At 40.2% G+C, this 17,069-nt stretch overlaps 1 protein-coding gene across 1 annotated transcript in view; it reads left to right on the top strand.

Moving 5' to 3' along the window:
• The window catches only part of LOC134346840 (protein mono-ADP-ribosyltransferase PARP14-like), a 108,560-nt gene that overhangs the window by 16,210 nt on the left and 75,281 nt on the right, over positions 1-17,069 (top strand). Inside the window, exons 3-8 of the mRNA XM_063048581.1 lie at positions 733-941; positions 3,673-3,727; positions 3,835-3,981; positions 4,533-4,781; positions 5,270-5,506; positions 13,155-14,647. Coding sequence (XP_062904651.1) covers positions 733-941; positions 3,673-3,727; positions 3,835-3,981; positions 4,533-4,781; positions 5,270-5,506; positions 13,155-14,647 — 2,390 coding nt within the window. The remainder of the gene's footprint in view (positions 1-732; positions 942-3,672; positions 3,728-3,834; positions 3,982-4,532; positions 4,782-5,269; positions 5,507-13,154; positions 14,648-17,069) is intronic.

Below are 17,069 nucleotides of genomic sequence, written 5' to 3'. Positions count from 1 at the left end.
CAGGATGGACTGGACAGTATCCATTTTTTTTTGTAGTATTTTCCATTCAAGGGCATTGGTGTTCCTATACCAGGCAGTGATGCAAACAGTCAATATACCCTCCACTACACATCTATAGAAGTTTGTTAAAGTTTTAGTTACCAGATGTTGTTGTCTGATATGCACCTTTATCAGTGAAAATCATTTTGCTCTATGCTCGATATAGACTGAACTGCTTGAGTATTTACTGCATCTGTGTTCATCCAAGGGAACAATAGACATTCTGTCACAATCCTCTCTGAAGCCTTTAAGTTGTTAAAAAAAAATATACAGGAGAGTTGCTCATCTTTGGCTTGCTCTCAAGAGTAGGGTGTGACCTTTTTGATTAAATGATTAGTCGCTGGTTATATCACAGATGTTACTGAGGAAATTAGTGATGGGACCACGTTTCAGGTGAAAGAAAGATGTCGGGAACTGTCCATCTTGAGGTAGCCAATTCCTGACAGGATTGTTACTTCTCCTTGGTAGGTGAAGCTTGGTTAATTTCTGGGTCTTGCTGTAAACCAGCTGAAAATAATGTAACCCTTAAGAAAATTCTGCAAACATATTTTAATAGTGAAATGCAACAAAAAGAAATAAAGTGCAGTAGGGCAGCTGTCACCGGGCGTAGTAAGCCAATTGTTAAGGAGTAATGGCTGGTTATTCTTATGAGATGCTGAACAAAATTGATTCACGTCTATCTTGTATAATCAGTGCAGAAACATGTTGCGAGAAGGGAGTTCCACATGGTGCAGCTTCTAGCTCCAGAGCCAGTCCGTCTTCGCGTTACAATCTATGAGGGGGATGATGGTAGTGAAAGTTCTGTGAACCCCATTGGAGCGACACCTGATACCAACAGAGGGCCAGCGGTAGAACAAAGTTTACTGTTGACCACTTCAAGCAAACAGAGTGAACGTGAACAGGTAATTCATTTCTCACATGAGTGTACCAAACATTGTTGACTTATTTTACAAAGAAGGTGTATTTTAAGTCAAATGTTTCTCGTCTGCTTGAAACATACCTAAATGTGTAAGAATACATAAAGTGTATCTTATAAGTTTTAACCATTCTGTTTGTGAAGAAATTACTACATGGAATTTAAAGGTAGAATTTTAAGCATTAACATTATCAAAATTGAATGCAGACTGGCTGCTTTAGAGAGGGTGCCTAGGAGGTTTACCAGGACAATCCCTGGACTAGAGAGCATGTTTTATGAGGATAACTTAAGTGAGTTAGGGCTTTTCTCTTTGGAGTGAAGTAGGATGAGAGGTGACTTGATAGAGGTGCACAAGATGATAAGGGGCAAAGAGAGAGTTCTTTTTTCCAGGGCGGAAATGGCTAATACAAGGGTACATAATGTTTAGGTAACTGGACAAATGTATCGAGGGAAGGTCAGGGGTAATTGTTTTTTTTTACAGTGGTGAGTGCATGGAACGCCCTGCCAGGATGCTGTTAGAGGCAGATACATTAGAGACATTTCAGAAACTCTTTAGATAGGCATACGGATGATAGAAAAATGTAGAAGGGAAGGGTTGGGGTAGATCTTGGAGTAGATTTAAGGGTCAGCACAACAATGTGTACTGTACTGTAATTTTCCTTCTCTTCAATGCTTCGTGTTCTGTTTAATCCTCTGCTTAGTCATTTAGTTTTACAATGATCCTTGTGTATGATACTCAGACGTTTTATACCAGATAAAATGAAAAATGCCTTAACTTATCTAATATTAAAATACACACCATAATATTTCTGATCCTTTTCCTAGTAAGTTTCAGCTTTGGAGATCAATTGCTGAATTGGCTTTGCCTATTCTGCAGACATTTATTGTTCAGATCTCTAATAGTTACTCAAAGAAACTTAATGGAAAATATGAATGTGAGGCTGTTTGATGAAAATATCTGTGGTCACCTTCAATATTACCAAGCAGTTGCCAATGTGCTCAGACATTCATATTTACTAATGAGTGGTATACGGTAGATCAATATGCACATTTTTATTCCATATTAGTAGTTTAACCTCTAACTTTTGAAACCCTGGTTTCCTTGGGCTGCATACATCTAGGGAATACACACTCCGGTCCCACCAAATCAGTGAGATTGGGATGTCTCCCACCCCAAACCCTGGTTTGTGTGAATGCTATGTAATGTGCTACCCTGTTACAACTCGGTACCAAGAAACAACAGACAGCATGCTGCATGTGATTAAAGGAATTATGTTTATGAATGGTAATTTAACTACAGGGTCAGTAAAAAAAAAAAGAAAAAAAAAGGCCCATTATAATTAAACAGTCAAATGTGCATAATTTGGAGCTCAACTCTTCCAAAAGTCACATTCACCAGTCCTCAGTAGACCTCTGGACCTTCCACCATCGAATCACAGTCCCCCACCAGGTCGATTACTACGACCGGTTCTCTCCAGCGTCTTCTCTCTTCATCTCCTGCCAAACAAAAGACCCCAGCTCAGAACGATGTCAGGCACACAAAAAAAGAACACTCCCCTGATTGGACTGCTCACATTCCGAAGCACCCGTACCTCTAACCGTAACCCAAACACTGCTTCTACAGAAAAACTATTACATTAACAGTGAATCCTTTACCAGGGCGTTATATTTTATTTTCTTATATAATTTTTTAAAAGTTTCATTGCTGCACACTCCGCTCACACATGACTACACAGCCAAACACCTGAGTAATCACATTGTCAAGTTCACCGATGACATAACCGTGATGGGGCTCATCACCAACAACAATCAGAGGAGGTGGAAGAGCTTGAGGCCTGGTGCCAGGCAAATAACCTCTTCCCCAATGTCAGCAAGTCAAAGGAGATGGTTATGGACGTCAGAAGAACTCTCATCAGTCATACCTCTCTTAACATCAACGGCACAGCAGTGCAAACTGTGAGAAGTTTGAAATTCCTGAGGGTGCACATCTTGCACGTCATCTCATGGTTTCAGAACGCAATCAGGAAGGCTCACCTACACCTCTACTTTCTGAGGAGGCTGCATGAGATCTAGAGTGGCAATTATTTTTTTTTCTCCTTTACACTTGTGGATTGGAAATGACATGAAACATTCTTGAATCTTGAATTTATTCTTTTCAATTTTTTTTTATTGAGATACAGCATGGAATAGGCCCCTCCGGCCCAACGAACCACTCCCCCTAGCACCCCCTGATTTAATCCTTGCCTAATCACGGGATAACTTACAATGATCAATTAACCAACTAGCCCATACATCTTTGGGTTGTGGAAGGAAACCGGAGCACCCAGAGGAAAGTACATGGTCACAGGGAGAACATGCAAACTCCTTAGCCGTGACGGAAATTGAACCCAGGTCACCTGTAAGCCATTGTATTGGACCACTATGCTACAGTGCTGCCCTGTTACTGAATTTTTGTTTTGTTGCGTGTCACATCAACACACCCCAACAAATTCCAAATTCCTAATACATGAAACCAGTTTGATTGGTTGGTTATGATCAAATGATACCTGAACAGGTGTTTCCTTTGTTCAAGGGAGCTGGAGAAGGAATTAAAGACATAAAAGTGAAATGAGATTTTTTTTTTGTTTTTCTTGTATTTCTTTTGATTTCATTTAGATCTAGATTGTTTAGGACAATTTAGTAATCTTGGGAATACTTTTATTGTTTTCCAAATGCAGAGCCAGCCAAAGGAAGTTCAGATTCCAGAAACTCTACCACAACATCAAGAGTCAGGTACTGGCTTTGTGTAGGCAACTTAAAGTACAACTGGCTACAACTTTCAGTACATATACTTGAGAAAATATGTCCCTCTCATGTCTACCTTTCTCTTTCTGCTTCAGAATTCTCTTCTAACCAGCTCCTGGTTAGCAGCAACTGTCCAGTTGATACAGAGTTGGTTGCTATGTTTTTTGAAAAAATTTCACCAGATGTAGAAGTTTCTGCCAACAATGAATGCTCTTGGATTTTGACTTGCCTTAGCCAACATGGTAACTATTCATATAATTTACTGTCACACTTTGAGAGAAATAGAGAGAAGGAATGCATAAAGGAAATGTAAATAACAAGAGCCCAGAGTGACTGCATTCCATGGATGCCCTTACCTTAATAAGACACCATTTGATGAGCATTCATGTGGTAATGTAATTCTTAAATGTTTATTTTAAATGAAGCAAATCTCATAAGGTTCCACTGCTAGAAAGAGATATTATGATTTTGGTAACAGAAGTGCTGATTGGTGCCTGATGCACATTTAATATGCAGTCCACAACTTTTTTTAAAAAAAGGAATATGGTCTCTTAGCCCCTTCTTCATCAGGCAAAAGATAACAAAAGCCTCAGAACACATACCACCAGGCACAAAGACAGCTTTTAGCCACTGTTATAAAATTATTAAATGGTTCCCTAGTACGATAAGATGGACTCTTGACCCCACAGTCTATGTAGTGATAGTGAACCTGATTTTGATTCTCACACAAAGATTGCCATGATCCTGCGTAGATTATATTTGACTGTCTTGTCATTCTTGTTTACGATTACAGACCTAGAAAAAATTATTTCACGAAGGCCATATACCATCGCTGGCACAACACTGGAAGTGCAATTATATGATGAGCGTAAAGAAGATGAGAAGTATGAATCCAGGAAGTTTGTTCTTAAGGGTTTTGATGGTTCCTTTAAGCTGTCGTATATTTCACTTTACATTGATAGCCTCAGCAGCAACATAAAGCATGATATTGAACCTTTGCAAGATGGTACAACAGTGGCGGTCACATTTAAAACTGATATAGGTTAGTATTTCACTGCTTTTCGTTGTTTGTTAACTAATGACAGTATTTATTTACATAATTGGGGCTGATTAATATATAGAATTGAATGAAACAATGAATTTTCTGTCAAATTATATGATTAATGCTTCTGGATCCTTGCATGGGTGCCTGGACACACTTTCTCTGTAACTATAATACTATGTTCTGCATTCTTATCGCTTTTCCCTTTGTCCTGCCTCAAGGCCACAAACTGAGGGCCAGAATCTTAATCACTGTATTTTTGATTAACATGGAGGTGATAGGCCAAGTATCCTCCTGATCTATAAATGATGTTAGAATATAAGTATGCTGAGAGTAAAATAAACAAAAAATGCTGGAGGAACTCAGCAAGTCAGGCAATCTTTGGAGGGGAATGATCTGTAAGGATGACATGACAAAGTTTTTCACGGTATCTCAGAAAATGTGACAATAATAAACCGATTAGTAATTACCAATATTTGCTTCATCAGATGGTAATGCTTTTGTGCGTAATTGTCATCAGAAGCCATTTCAAAAATGCAGTATCACCGCCAGTCGCCTAGAGAAGACAGATTCTGTGCTAATAGAAAGACTTCATCCCAAAATCACAGAAGAATTGCTGGACTTGTACTTTTCAAATGCCTCTCGCAGTGGTGGGGGAGAAATTGCAGACATTCAGATGAACGACCGTGAAAGAAGAGCGATTATACGTTTCTGTGATCCTGAAGGTACAGCACTTCAGTTTTTCAGAAAGGTTCTGTTGTATTTCAAGAATTTATGTACATATCTTATACCCAGTTGTTATCTTTCCCGGTGTGTTACTTTAAATTCAGTTCCATAGTGTCTGCCTTTGAGCTGGATATCAGAGTAAACTGGAGTTAAAATGGCAGTCAACACACACAAAATGCTGGAGAAACTCGGCCTCCAGCATTTTGTGTGTGTTGCTTGGATTTCCAGCATCTGCAGATTTTCTCTGGTTTGTTAAATGGCAGTTAGTAGGTTTCTTTGGGAAACGGATACAGACTAAAATTTGCTGACTCTTAACTGAAAGTTCAAAGTAAATTTTATTATCGAAGTACATATACGTCACCATATACAACCCTGACATACACTTTCTTGCTGGCTGTCACGGTAAATACAAGAAATAAATAGAATCAATGAAAGACACACACAACAGGACAGAGGAATAACCAATGTGCAAAAAAAAAACACCAAACTGAAACTGTGCAAATACAAAAAGTACAAAAAGAAAAATAGTAATAAATAATAAGGAAGCAATAAATATTGAAAAAATGAGGTGAAGCGTCTTTGAAAGTCAGTCTGTAGGTTGTGGGAGCAGTTCAGTGATGGGGTGATTGAAGTTATCCCCTCCAGTTCAAGAGCTTGATGGTTGAGGGTAATAACTGTTCCTGAAAATGGTGGTGTGGGTCCTGAGGTGCCTGTACCACCTTCCTGTTGGCAGCACAGAGAACAGAGCATGAGGATGGTCGGTGCCCCTGATGATGGACGCTGCTTTCCTGTGATAGCGCTCCACATAGATGTGTTCAGTGGTGGGGAAAGCTTTACCCATAGTGGACTGGGCTGTATCCACAACTGTAGGTTTTTCCGTTCAAGAGCATTGGTGTTTCCATATCAGGCTTTGATGCAACCAGTCAAAATACTCTCCACCACACATCTATAAAAAATTGTCAAAGTTTTAGATGACATGCCCAAACTTCTCAGAAAATTGAGGTGCTGCCATGCTTTCTTCATAATTGCACTTGCATGCTGGAGTCAGGACAGATCTTCTAAAGTGATAACACCAAGGAATTTAAAGTTGCCAACCCTCTCAGTCCCTGATTCCCCGATGAGAACTGCCTCATTGATCTCTGGTTTCCTCCTCCTGAAGCCAACGATCACCTCCTTGGTCTTGCTGACGTTGAGTGAGATGTTGTGGCACCACTCAGACAGATTTTCAGTCTCCCTCCTATATGCTGATTCGACACCACCTTTGATTCAGCAAATAACAGTGGTGTCAGCAGCAAATTTAAATATGGCATTGTGGATGTGCGTGGACTTAAGAGTCTGGAGTATAATTCAAGTAGAGGAGGGGGCCACATACTGTCTTGCAGTGCACCCTGTGCTGATGGAGGTTGTGGGGAGATGTTGCCAATCTGAACTGATTGGGGCCTGCAAGTGAGGAAATAGAGGATCAAGGGGCACAAGGAGGTATTGAGACTTGGGTTTTGGAGCTTATTGATTACTTTCGAGGGGATGGCTTTCAAACATTCTGTGGGTAACTAGTTAAAATCTGGGAAATTAGCTTTAAATCCCTTTCCCACAGAAACCTACTGACTACTATTTTAACTTCGTGGACGTCCAGCCCAAGGTAAAACCATAGATGAATGCTAATAGGATTCGCTTCACTAACTGAATGACATTCTCTAAAATTATATTTTTCTGATGGTGTCTGTTAGCATGCTATTGTAGCTCGTGGCGTTGGAGTTTAATTCTGGCACCGTTTGTAAGGAGTCTGTGTGTCCTCCCCATGGAATGCATGAGTTTTCTCCAGATGCTCCGGTTTCCCCCCTCAGTCCAAAGACGTACCAGTTAGGTTAATCGGTCATTGTAAATTGTCACATAATTGTGCTAGGGATTAATCTGAGGGTTGCTGAGCGGCACAGCTTGGATGGTTAGAAAGGCCTATTTGCGCTGCATCTCAATAAATAAATAAATTTTTGGCACGTTCCTTTGGGTAGATGAACAGTTGGAAGGAAAGCTGATTCCTCCTTGCCCAAGGCAAATAAAGGGAATAGAAAGAATCATCCCCAAAATTTGTTCAGAGAGGTTTGGGTGATAACTGAGGATTAGAGCATATCTCACTGTTTATCGATCTGTCATATTCTACAAAGATATAAACAGAGGGCTGGAATGTGGCAATAATCTTAATCACTGTATTTTTGACCAGTGTGGAAATGATAGGCCAAATAACTTCTTCATCAATTAAATATTAGATCAATTAAATATTACTTAAAAATGATTCCCCACCTGGGGTCCATAGACCCTCTGGGTTAATAGTAGGGGTCCATGGCATAGAAAAGGTTGGGCTCTCCTGATCTATACACTGAGAAATAGAGTGAAATGAACACAAAATGCTGAAGGAGCTCAGCAAGTTAGGCCTCCATTTCACTATCATCCATGTGCCTATTTCTAAGAATTTCTTAAATTCCCCCAATGTATCTGCCTCCACCACCAAACTTGGCAGGCATTCTGAGGATTTGTAATACTTTGGCTGCTAGCAAGTCCACCTAGTTCATTGTCACATTTGGATCTAGAGGAGTGAGCGGCGGGGGTTTGTGGTAAAGTTCAAAGTGAAGTTATTATTAAAGTACATATATGTCACTATCTGCAATCCTGAGATCCGTTTTTCTTGGGCATACTCAGTAAATCCAAGAATCACAATAGAATCAATGAAAGACTGCGCCCAACAGGATGGACAAACAACCAATGTGCAAACAACAACAAGCCGTGCAAATACAAAAGAGAGAAAATAATAATAAGCAATAAGTATCGAGAACATGAGATGAGGAGCCCATTGGTTGTTCAGTGATGGGGCGAGAGAAGTTGGGATGATATATGCCGCTTTGGATGACTAAAGCCCCTTTCATGAGTATGTGGCACATCACTGATCCTCGGGCAAGCAAAGTACAACGGATCTGACGCTGTGAAAGTCATTCAATTGTCAGTTGCCTTCCATCTGATAGGCCCTCTTGTTGAACTTCAGCTCCTCCAGTTTCAGATTCAGATTAATTTATTAATTACATATACATTGAAACATACAGTGAAATACATTGTTTGCGGTAACAACCATCAGAACCTAAGGATGTACTGAGGCTAGCCAGTGGGTGTCATCATATGTTCTGGCACCAACATAATATGCCCACTGTGATCAGCAGAACGATACAAGCATCAACATCAACAGCAAAAAAAAACAGCAGCCAGCAGAACCCCATTCCACCCCACGCATTGTCTCTCACGCCCACCCATTCCTTGCTCAGCCACGCCGCCCCCCCCCCCCCCGCATTCTCTGCAACAATCCAGGACTCACTCAGTCCTCTAACCTCTGGTTGGCCTGCCTTCAGTTGAGCATCTGTCTGACATTAAAGCTCACATGGCAACCACTTGTCCTTCAGTAAGGATGCGAAGGTTAAAAACATTGCCCGCAGCATTCCTGGAGGTGGCCACCACCAGATGACTCCATACAAAATCAACCTTACACAGATGCTCAAAATCTAAAATAGAAATTCTGGATCACGCAAGAAATATGAAAAGAATGAATCAGGTCCATAAGACCATAAGACATAGGAGCAGAATTAGGCCACTTGGCCCATCGAGTCTGCTCCACTATTCCATCATTGCTGATCCTGGATCCCACTCAACCCCATACACCTGCCTTCTCGCCATATCCTTTCATGCCCTGACGATCAGAAATCTAGAAGCTTCCGCTTTAAATATACACATGGACTTGGCCTCCACAGCAGTGTGTGGCAGAGCATTTCACAGATTCACCACCCTCTGGCTAAAAAAAAATTCCTCCTTGCCTCTGTTCTAAAAGGTTGCCACTCAATTTTGAGGCTGTGTCCTCTAGTCCTGGATACCCCACCATTGGAAATATCCTCTCCACATCCACCATATCTTGTCCTTTAAATATTCTGTAGGTTTCAATGAGATCCCCCCCACATTCTTGTAAATTCCAGTGAGTACAGGCCCAAAACTGCCAAATGCTCTCATATGTTAACCCCTTCATTCCTAGAATCATTCTCATGAACCACCTCTGGACTCTCTCCAATGACAACTCATCCTTTCTGAGATACGGAGTCCAAAACTGTTGACAATACTCCAAGTGCGACCTGACTAGTGTCTTATAAAGCCTCAGGATTATCTCCTTGCTTTTATGTTCTATTCTCCTCTGATGTTTGAACCTTTTCCCCATTTAGGTAATAGTCTGCACAATTGTTCCTTTTACCAAAATGCATTATATTTCCCAACACTGCATTCAATCTGCCAGTTTTTTGCCCATTCTTCCGATCTGTTTAAGTCCTGCTGCAATCGTATTGCTTCCTCAGCACTACCTACCTCTCCACCTACCTTTGTGTCATCTACAAACTTTGTCACAAGGCCATCAATTCCATTATCTAAATCACTGACAAGCAATGTGAAAAGTAGTTGTCCCAATACTGACCCCTGAGGAATACCACTAGTCACTAGCAGCCAACCAGAAAAGGCCCCCTTTATTCCCACTCACTCCCTCCTGCTTATCAGCCATTCCTCTATCCATGTAAGTATCTTTCTTGTCACGCCATAGGATTTTATCTTGTTAAGCAGTCTCGTGTGTGGCACCTTATCAAATGCCTTCTGAAAACCCAAGTAAATGACAAGCACTGCCTCTCCTTTGTCCACTCTGCTTGTTGCTTCCTCAAAGAACTCTTAACAGATTTGTCAGGCAAGATTTTCCTTCGCAGAAACCAAGGTGACTTTGACTTATTTTATTACTAGTCTCCAAGTACCCCAAAACCTCAGCCTTAATAATAGATTCCAACACTTTCTCAACCACGGAGGTTAGGCTAATTGACCGATAATTTCCTTTCTTTTGCCTTCCTCCATTCTTGAAGAGTGGAGTGACATTTAGAATTTTCCAGTCCTCCGGCACCATGCCAGAATCAAAAGATTCTTGAAAGATCATGACCAATGTATCCGTTACCCCTTCATTAACCTTTCTCACAACTCTGGAATGTAGTCCATCTGGTCCAAATGACCTACCTACCTTAAGACCTTGCAGTTTGCCTCGCACTTTTTCCTTTGTAATAGCAATGGCAATCATTCCTGCTCTCTGACACACTGCCAGTGTCTTCCACAGTGAAGGTTGATGTAAAATACTCATTTTCCAGTGGTTCAATATCAACTCTCACCTCTTTGTATAACTGAAAAAAAACTTTTCGTATCCTGCTTTATATTATTGGCTAGTTTGCCCTCCTATTTAATCTTTTCCTTTTTTATAGCAATTTTAGTTACCCTTTTTTGGATTTTAAAGGCATCCCAGTCATCCAACTTCTCGCTCACTTTTACTACATTATATGCCCATTCCTTGGCTTTTATGCCATGCTTCATTTCCCTTGTCAGCCACGGTTGCCTACCCCTGCCACTTGAGAACAACTTCTTCTGTGGGACATGTCTATCTTGCGTCTTGTGAACTATTCCCAGAAACTTCAGCCATCTCTGCTCTGCCGTCATCTCCGCCAGTATTCTCCTCCAATCCACCTGGGAAAGCTCCTCAGTCATGCCTCTGTAATTCCCTTTATTCCATTGTGATACTGATATAATTAACTTGTGCCTCTCCCTCACAAATTGCCTATGAATTCAATCAGATTATGTTCACTGCCTCTTAAGGGTTCATTTTTATTAAGTTCTCTAATAAGATCTGGTTTATTACACAACACCCAGTCTAAGATAACCTTTCCTCAAGTTGGCTCAAGCACAAGTTGCTCTAAAAAACCATCCCATAGGCATTCAACAAATTCCCTCTCTTGTGATCTGAAACCAACCTGATTTTCCCAATTCCCTTGCATATTGAAGACCCTCATTAAAATTGTGACATTACTCTTATTACACACCCATTCCAGTTCTCTCTGCAATCTGAATCACACATCCTGGCTCCTATTTGTAGGCCTATGTATGATTCCCATAATGGTTTTTTAAACTGTTGCAATTTCTTAACTCCACCCACAAAGATTCAACATTCTCTGACCCTATGTCACCTGTGTCTAAAGATGTAATTCCATCTCTTACCAACAGAGCCACACCACCGCCTATGCCTTGTGGCCTGTCCTTTCAATACAAAGTATATCCTTTGATGTTAAACTCCCCAACTATGGCCTTCTTTCAGCCACAACTCAGTATTGTCCGCAACGTTATACCAACCAATCGCTAATTGCGCCATGAATTCGACAGTGAACTTTCAACAAAAATACTTTCAATAGGTCTTGTATGCCTGTCAATTTCAGTAACCTATTCTCTGCAGCCTGTCTCCTACCAGCTAAGGGCAATTTGTAGGGGCCAATCCAACTGATAATCAGTTTGTCTTTAGGATGTGAGATGAAACCCAAATGGTCACAGGACAAGTGTGCCAATTCCACTCATTTTAACTCCTTTGTTTCGTCATTCTATCAACTAACCATGCTTGGCCCACCTTCATTTTAAAGTTATTTCTTTTGTTTTCAAATTCAGTTGGCGCTCTCCAAGTTTCAAATAAAGCAAATATATAAATACTCAAACAACCTCAATTATGTCCTCTTCATTTCTGCAACCAAGAGCAAAGCTGCAGAATGAATAACATTTCTCACATGATTTAGTCCACAAAACTTCAGAAATTACTTTGGTCTTACCCCATGTCACTGTCCAATAATTCAATATGATTACTTGATTTAGTTGTGTAACTGTAACAAAATGTAAACTGGAGTGTTTCACATATACAATTGATTCTGGGTTAATTGGGTCCCTGCTTAATCAGGGCAGCTTCTTACTTGAGACAACTCTTAAAGAACAAAAACTAATCCTTGGAAGCCAGGATTTTCTTTGTTTATTTGAAACACTATGACACTAAATTGGGGGTAGCAACTATGCCAAACAACTTATAACTAATGTCAAGCCATGTGTACTTGTGTAGCCGTTGGACATTACACAGTGCATGAAGTGAACAGTTTTGAAATTGCATCAGTTGTGTGTGTTTGTGTTCAAAAAGCACCAAATTTTATCATTGATAATTGGCAAGGAATAAGCCGTTAAACAAGTCACTGCAGTTTCAAACATTCAGGCCTGGAGATGCCAGAAACAGCCGGCAATGAAATTAAAACAATTTCACTACTTCAACAAGTTAGGAATTGTGAAGTATTTGAAGGTAATGACATTCATCTTGAATGTTATAATGAAAATGAAGATTTGGAAGATCAAAAATTGTACAGTATAAAGCCTATCTACCCTCGGTGTCTACACCGTTTTTGTTCATTTCTAGTCAATCAAAAGAACATGACAGTGTAATTCCTCCTTTGATAACTATTAGGAACTACACACTGTTTTATAGTACTGTGGTAATATCAATAGTGTTCTAATTTGTTCTGTATTTTATTTAAATATGTAATTTGCTACTCAGTTAAACAGTTTGGCTCTTTTATACTTTTTTAATAAGTTCCATGAAACTTAAGCTAATTAGGGCAGCTGCTTAATTGGGCCAAAATGTACTTGTCCCAGTGTGTCCTAATGAACAAGAATCCACTGTATTTGGATAGAACTACGCAGAGAATGGATGTACCTCTTTTAACTAAAAACTTTTTTCCCCCACAGTGGTAAGAAAAGTCACCGAAAAGGAACATTACTTAAAGGATTCTCGTCTGACTGTTAGCTGCTATTACCATGACCTGCAGCTATCCTTGTATGGAGCTAATAGTTCAAAAGACAACCTTCCTGAACCGTTTAGCATTTATTTCAATCCCTCACTTCTAAACTACATCCAGACTAATAAGCAGCATTACACTCATGAGTTGGAACAAATTGCAAAGGATTTTCATTGTAACATAATCTTTGAAGACACTCCAAATTCAAAGGAAATAAATCTGAAACCTTCTTTAGATGCAGAAGTATTGCTGTGGTACAAAGTTGCGAAGAATTGGAAGAAGCTTGCTACAGAGGCAGTTCAGAAGTTTAAGAAGAGATTTGATTTCAAAGACTTCCCAATAGATCAAGATTTGTGGAAAAAAGTAGAGTGCGATGTCAAACAACTAAAGTTACCCTGCTTAGATATCCATCATCTTCCAGTAGAAAACAAGATAGTTGTTGTTGGAGAAGAGAGGAATGTTTCGGATATCTCCAGAAAGCTACAAGCTATTTTAGAAAATGAAAGGAACACTATTGAAGAGGAGATTGCATTTGAAAGTTCTGAGGAATTGGAGTTTCTGCAAGCTATATTAAAAGATAGTGTTTCCTTTGTGAAAATATCTATCAGCAGTGTTAGCCCTGCTTTAACACTTAAAGGATTGAAAGAGAAAGTTCGCCAAGCTCAAAACCTCATCAGCGTCTTCCAATCCGAACTGGAAAAGAAGCCTCTCAATCAGTCCTCCCACATGAAAGATTTTGTAAAATCCCTGGATCTCAAGAACATTGTGCAAACTCACTTTGTTCCAGATAAAGTTCGGGCTACGCTAATGATTAGGGAGTCTGTTGAACTCTTGGCTTTCAAGACTGATGTAAAGAAAGCAGAAGATAAGATAAAGGAGCTATTCCAAGAAGAGGTAGTTACCATCATTCCAGAACAAATTCAAGTCACCCAGGATGTCAAATGGACTAGGTTCCTTGATGATTTAAAAGCTCAGCACAAACACAGTTGCAGAATAGTGGAGAAGAAGAATCCAGCCTCTATAATAATTGTCGGATTTTCAAGCCATGTTGCAGATGTTGCAAAAGTACTGAAAAGTTATTTAAATAAGAAGCAGCTGACCATGAAGTTCATTTCTGCAGCAGTTGTCCACGTAAACTATATGGAAAAATTTTCAATTCTGAAAGAATTCCAAAGCAAAGGAGTTGGCATTTCGTTTATCAGAGCACCTAGTCCAGGTGTTCAAGTAACTGACAGAGCAGAACAAATAGATGAGACAGTTTCTGCTATTAAGGATAAGTTAGGGCTAGTTCATAAACAAACCTTCACTTACTCCAAGGCAGGAGAGTCGACTGCTCTCAACAGGCATAATGACACTCTACAAGCCAAAGCTGTAAATCATGAGTGCATGTTGTTCATTAGTGTCAAAGAAGAATTTCAGAGTGGAGTAGACCTTACAAAGCATGTAAGTTGACACAGCTAATGACATGGATGTAACTCATTTATCTATTGATCATTAAATTTAGATGTTCAGTACTGGTAGTCTGTTTGGGAGCAAAATCAAGCTGTTTGCATCATTGTTCTATCAGACAAGGTAATCTGATTCCAAACAATTGATTTATTGATCATTACAGAATGGCTCTCTGGTGCTTCCTGCTCCTCCCTCACCTCTCCCTGCCCCCTTCCAATTCTCAGTCCATAATAGAAACCCATATCAGGATCAGGTTTATCAGATTTATCATTGCACACATATATCATGAAACCTTTTCTGTGGTAGCAGAACAGTGCAATATATAAAATTACTACAGTACTGTGCAGAAGTCTTAGGCTCCCTAGGTACATATATTTGCCTGAGAACTTTGCTCAGTACTATTTAAAACTGGCTGGATCACCTGTAGTGGCTTAGGCTTCAAATTCAAACCCAGCGAAATCACTCTGGGCCTCACTGATCGTGCCAAGTCCGACTCGCAAATATCTGAGGATTGGTATCCGAGCGTTGTCTCACAGATGAGTCAAATAACTTGCTGACATTCCTTACAGACAACATGCCAGACTCCTCCATCACAGTCCATACCAGAGGTGTTGGAACAGTGGGATTGGGCAGCCCCTGGAGTCCTTGTCATTGAATCTAGACCCTGCAAAATCTGAATATATCGTCTAACTATTAGAGTCTTAGAGAAAAACAGCACAAAATAGGCCTTTCAACCTGCTAAGTGCATGATGTAATTCTGGTATCCATCTACACTGATCATAAGACATTGGAGCAGCTTTAGGTCGTTCGGTTCAATAACTCTGCTCCATCATTTGATCATGGCTTATTTATTATCTCTCTCAACCCCATTCTCCTGCCTTCTCTGTGTGACCTTTAACACCCTTACTAATCAAGAATCTATCAACTTCCAGTTTAAATATACCCGACGACTTAGCCTCTCATCCTCCTTCACTCCGGAGAGAAAAGACCTAGCTTTCTCAACCTAACTTCATAAGACATGCTCTCTAATCCAGGCAACATCCTGGTTAATCTCCTCTGCACCCTCTGTAAAACTTGAACATCCTTCCTATGATGAGACAACCGCATCTAAACACAATCCTCCAAGAAAGATATAAAAATATCAATAAGATTGAAACAGTGCAGAGAAAATTTACAAGGTAGTTACTGGAACTTGTGAACCTGAGTTTAGGGGAAGGTTAGATAGGTTAGGATTTGATTCCTTAAAGCATGAGAGAATTGGGGGGAGGGGGGATTTGAAATAGATATATTAAATTATGAGGGGCATAGATAGGGTAAATGCAAACAGACTTTTTCCGCTAAGATTGTGTGCTGTGTTTCTCCAATGTTTTGTGTGTACTACACTACATTTCTAGCATCTGTAGAAACTGCTGTGTTTCCACTAAGGCTGGGTGAGCTCCAACTAGAGGTCATGGGTTAAGGGTGAAAAGTGAAGTGTTTAAGGGAAACATGAGGGAGGTCTTCTTTATTCAGAAGGTGGTGAGAATGTGGTAAAAGCCTTCTGCACACAACTGTAGTAATTTTATGTATTGCACTGTATTGCTGCCACAAAGAAAAAAACAAATTCCATAATGTATGTGTGATGATTAACCTGATTCTGATATGGGTCTCTTGTGGACTGAGTGGGAAGGAGACCAGGGAGAGGGGAATCATGGTGGGGAAAAGGGGAAAGGAGAGGGAGGGAGTGGGAAGCACCAGAGGGACACTCTGTAATCAATAAACTAATTTTTTGGAATCAAATTACCTGACCTGGTGTCTCAGTGCTGGGTGAGTCTACAGCTGCACCATTCCCTTCCCTTGGCAATCCTTCTCTGCCACCTGTCCCACAACCCTCCCACAGCACTCCACCAACGCCATTGCTCCATGGGATCAGGTAGATTACTGGTTTGGCACAGACTAGATGTGGTAATGGGCCTGTTTCTGTGCTGTGGTGTTCATTAACTCTTTTGCTGTGACCCATTTAAATTACAGTAAGATTTTTATTATACAATCAACAGAAACTGGTATCATCCAAACAAGTGAATTGAGCAATATGACAATGTAATTTTTAAAAAATTAATTTTAACAATTTCCGGTAAAATGTTTGCTGGTAAGGTGAAAGGTTTAAGGGGAACATGAGGGGAAACTTCTTCACTCAGAATGTCGTGAGAGTGAGGATTGAGCTGCCAGTGCAAGTGGTGCATGCGAGCTTGATTTCAACATTTAAGATAAGTTTGAATAGGTATGTGGATTTTAGGGATATGGAGGCTATGGTCTGGGTGCAGGCCAATGGGAGTAGGCAGATTAAATGGTTCAGCTTGAACAAGATGGGCCAAAGGGACTGTTTCTGTGCTGTACTTTTCTACAACAAAAGATTGATTTTTTTTAATGCTATTTT

The sequence above is a fragment of the Mobula hypostoma genome, chromosome 5 (assembly GCF_963921235.1).
Source record: "Mobula hypostoma chromosome 5, sMobHyp1.1, whole genome shotgun sequence".
NCBI lineage: Eukaryota > Metazoa > Chordata > Chondrichthyes > Myliobatiformes > Myliobatidae > Mobula > Mobula hypostoma.
This window is presented reverse-complemented; position numbering and strand designations above follow the sequence as displayed.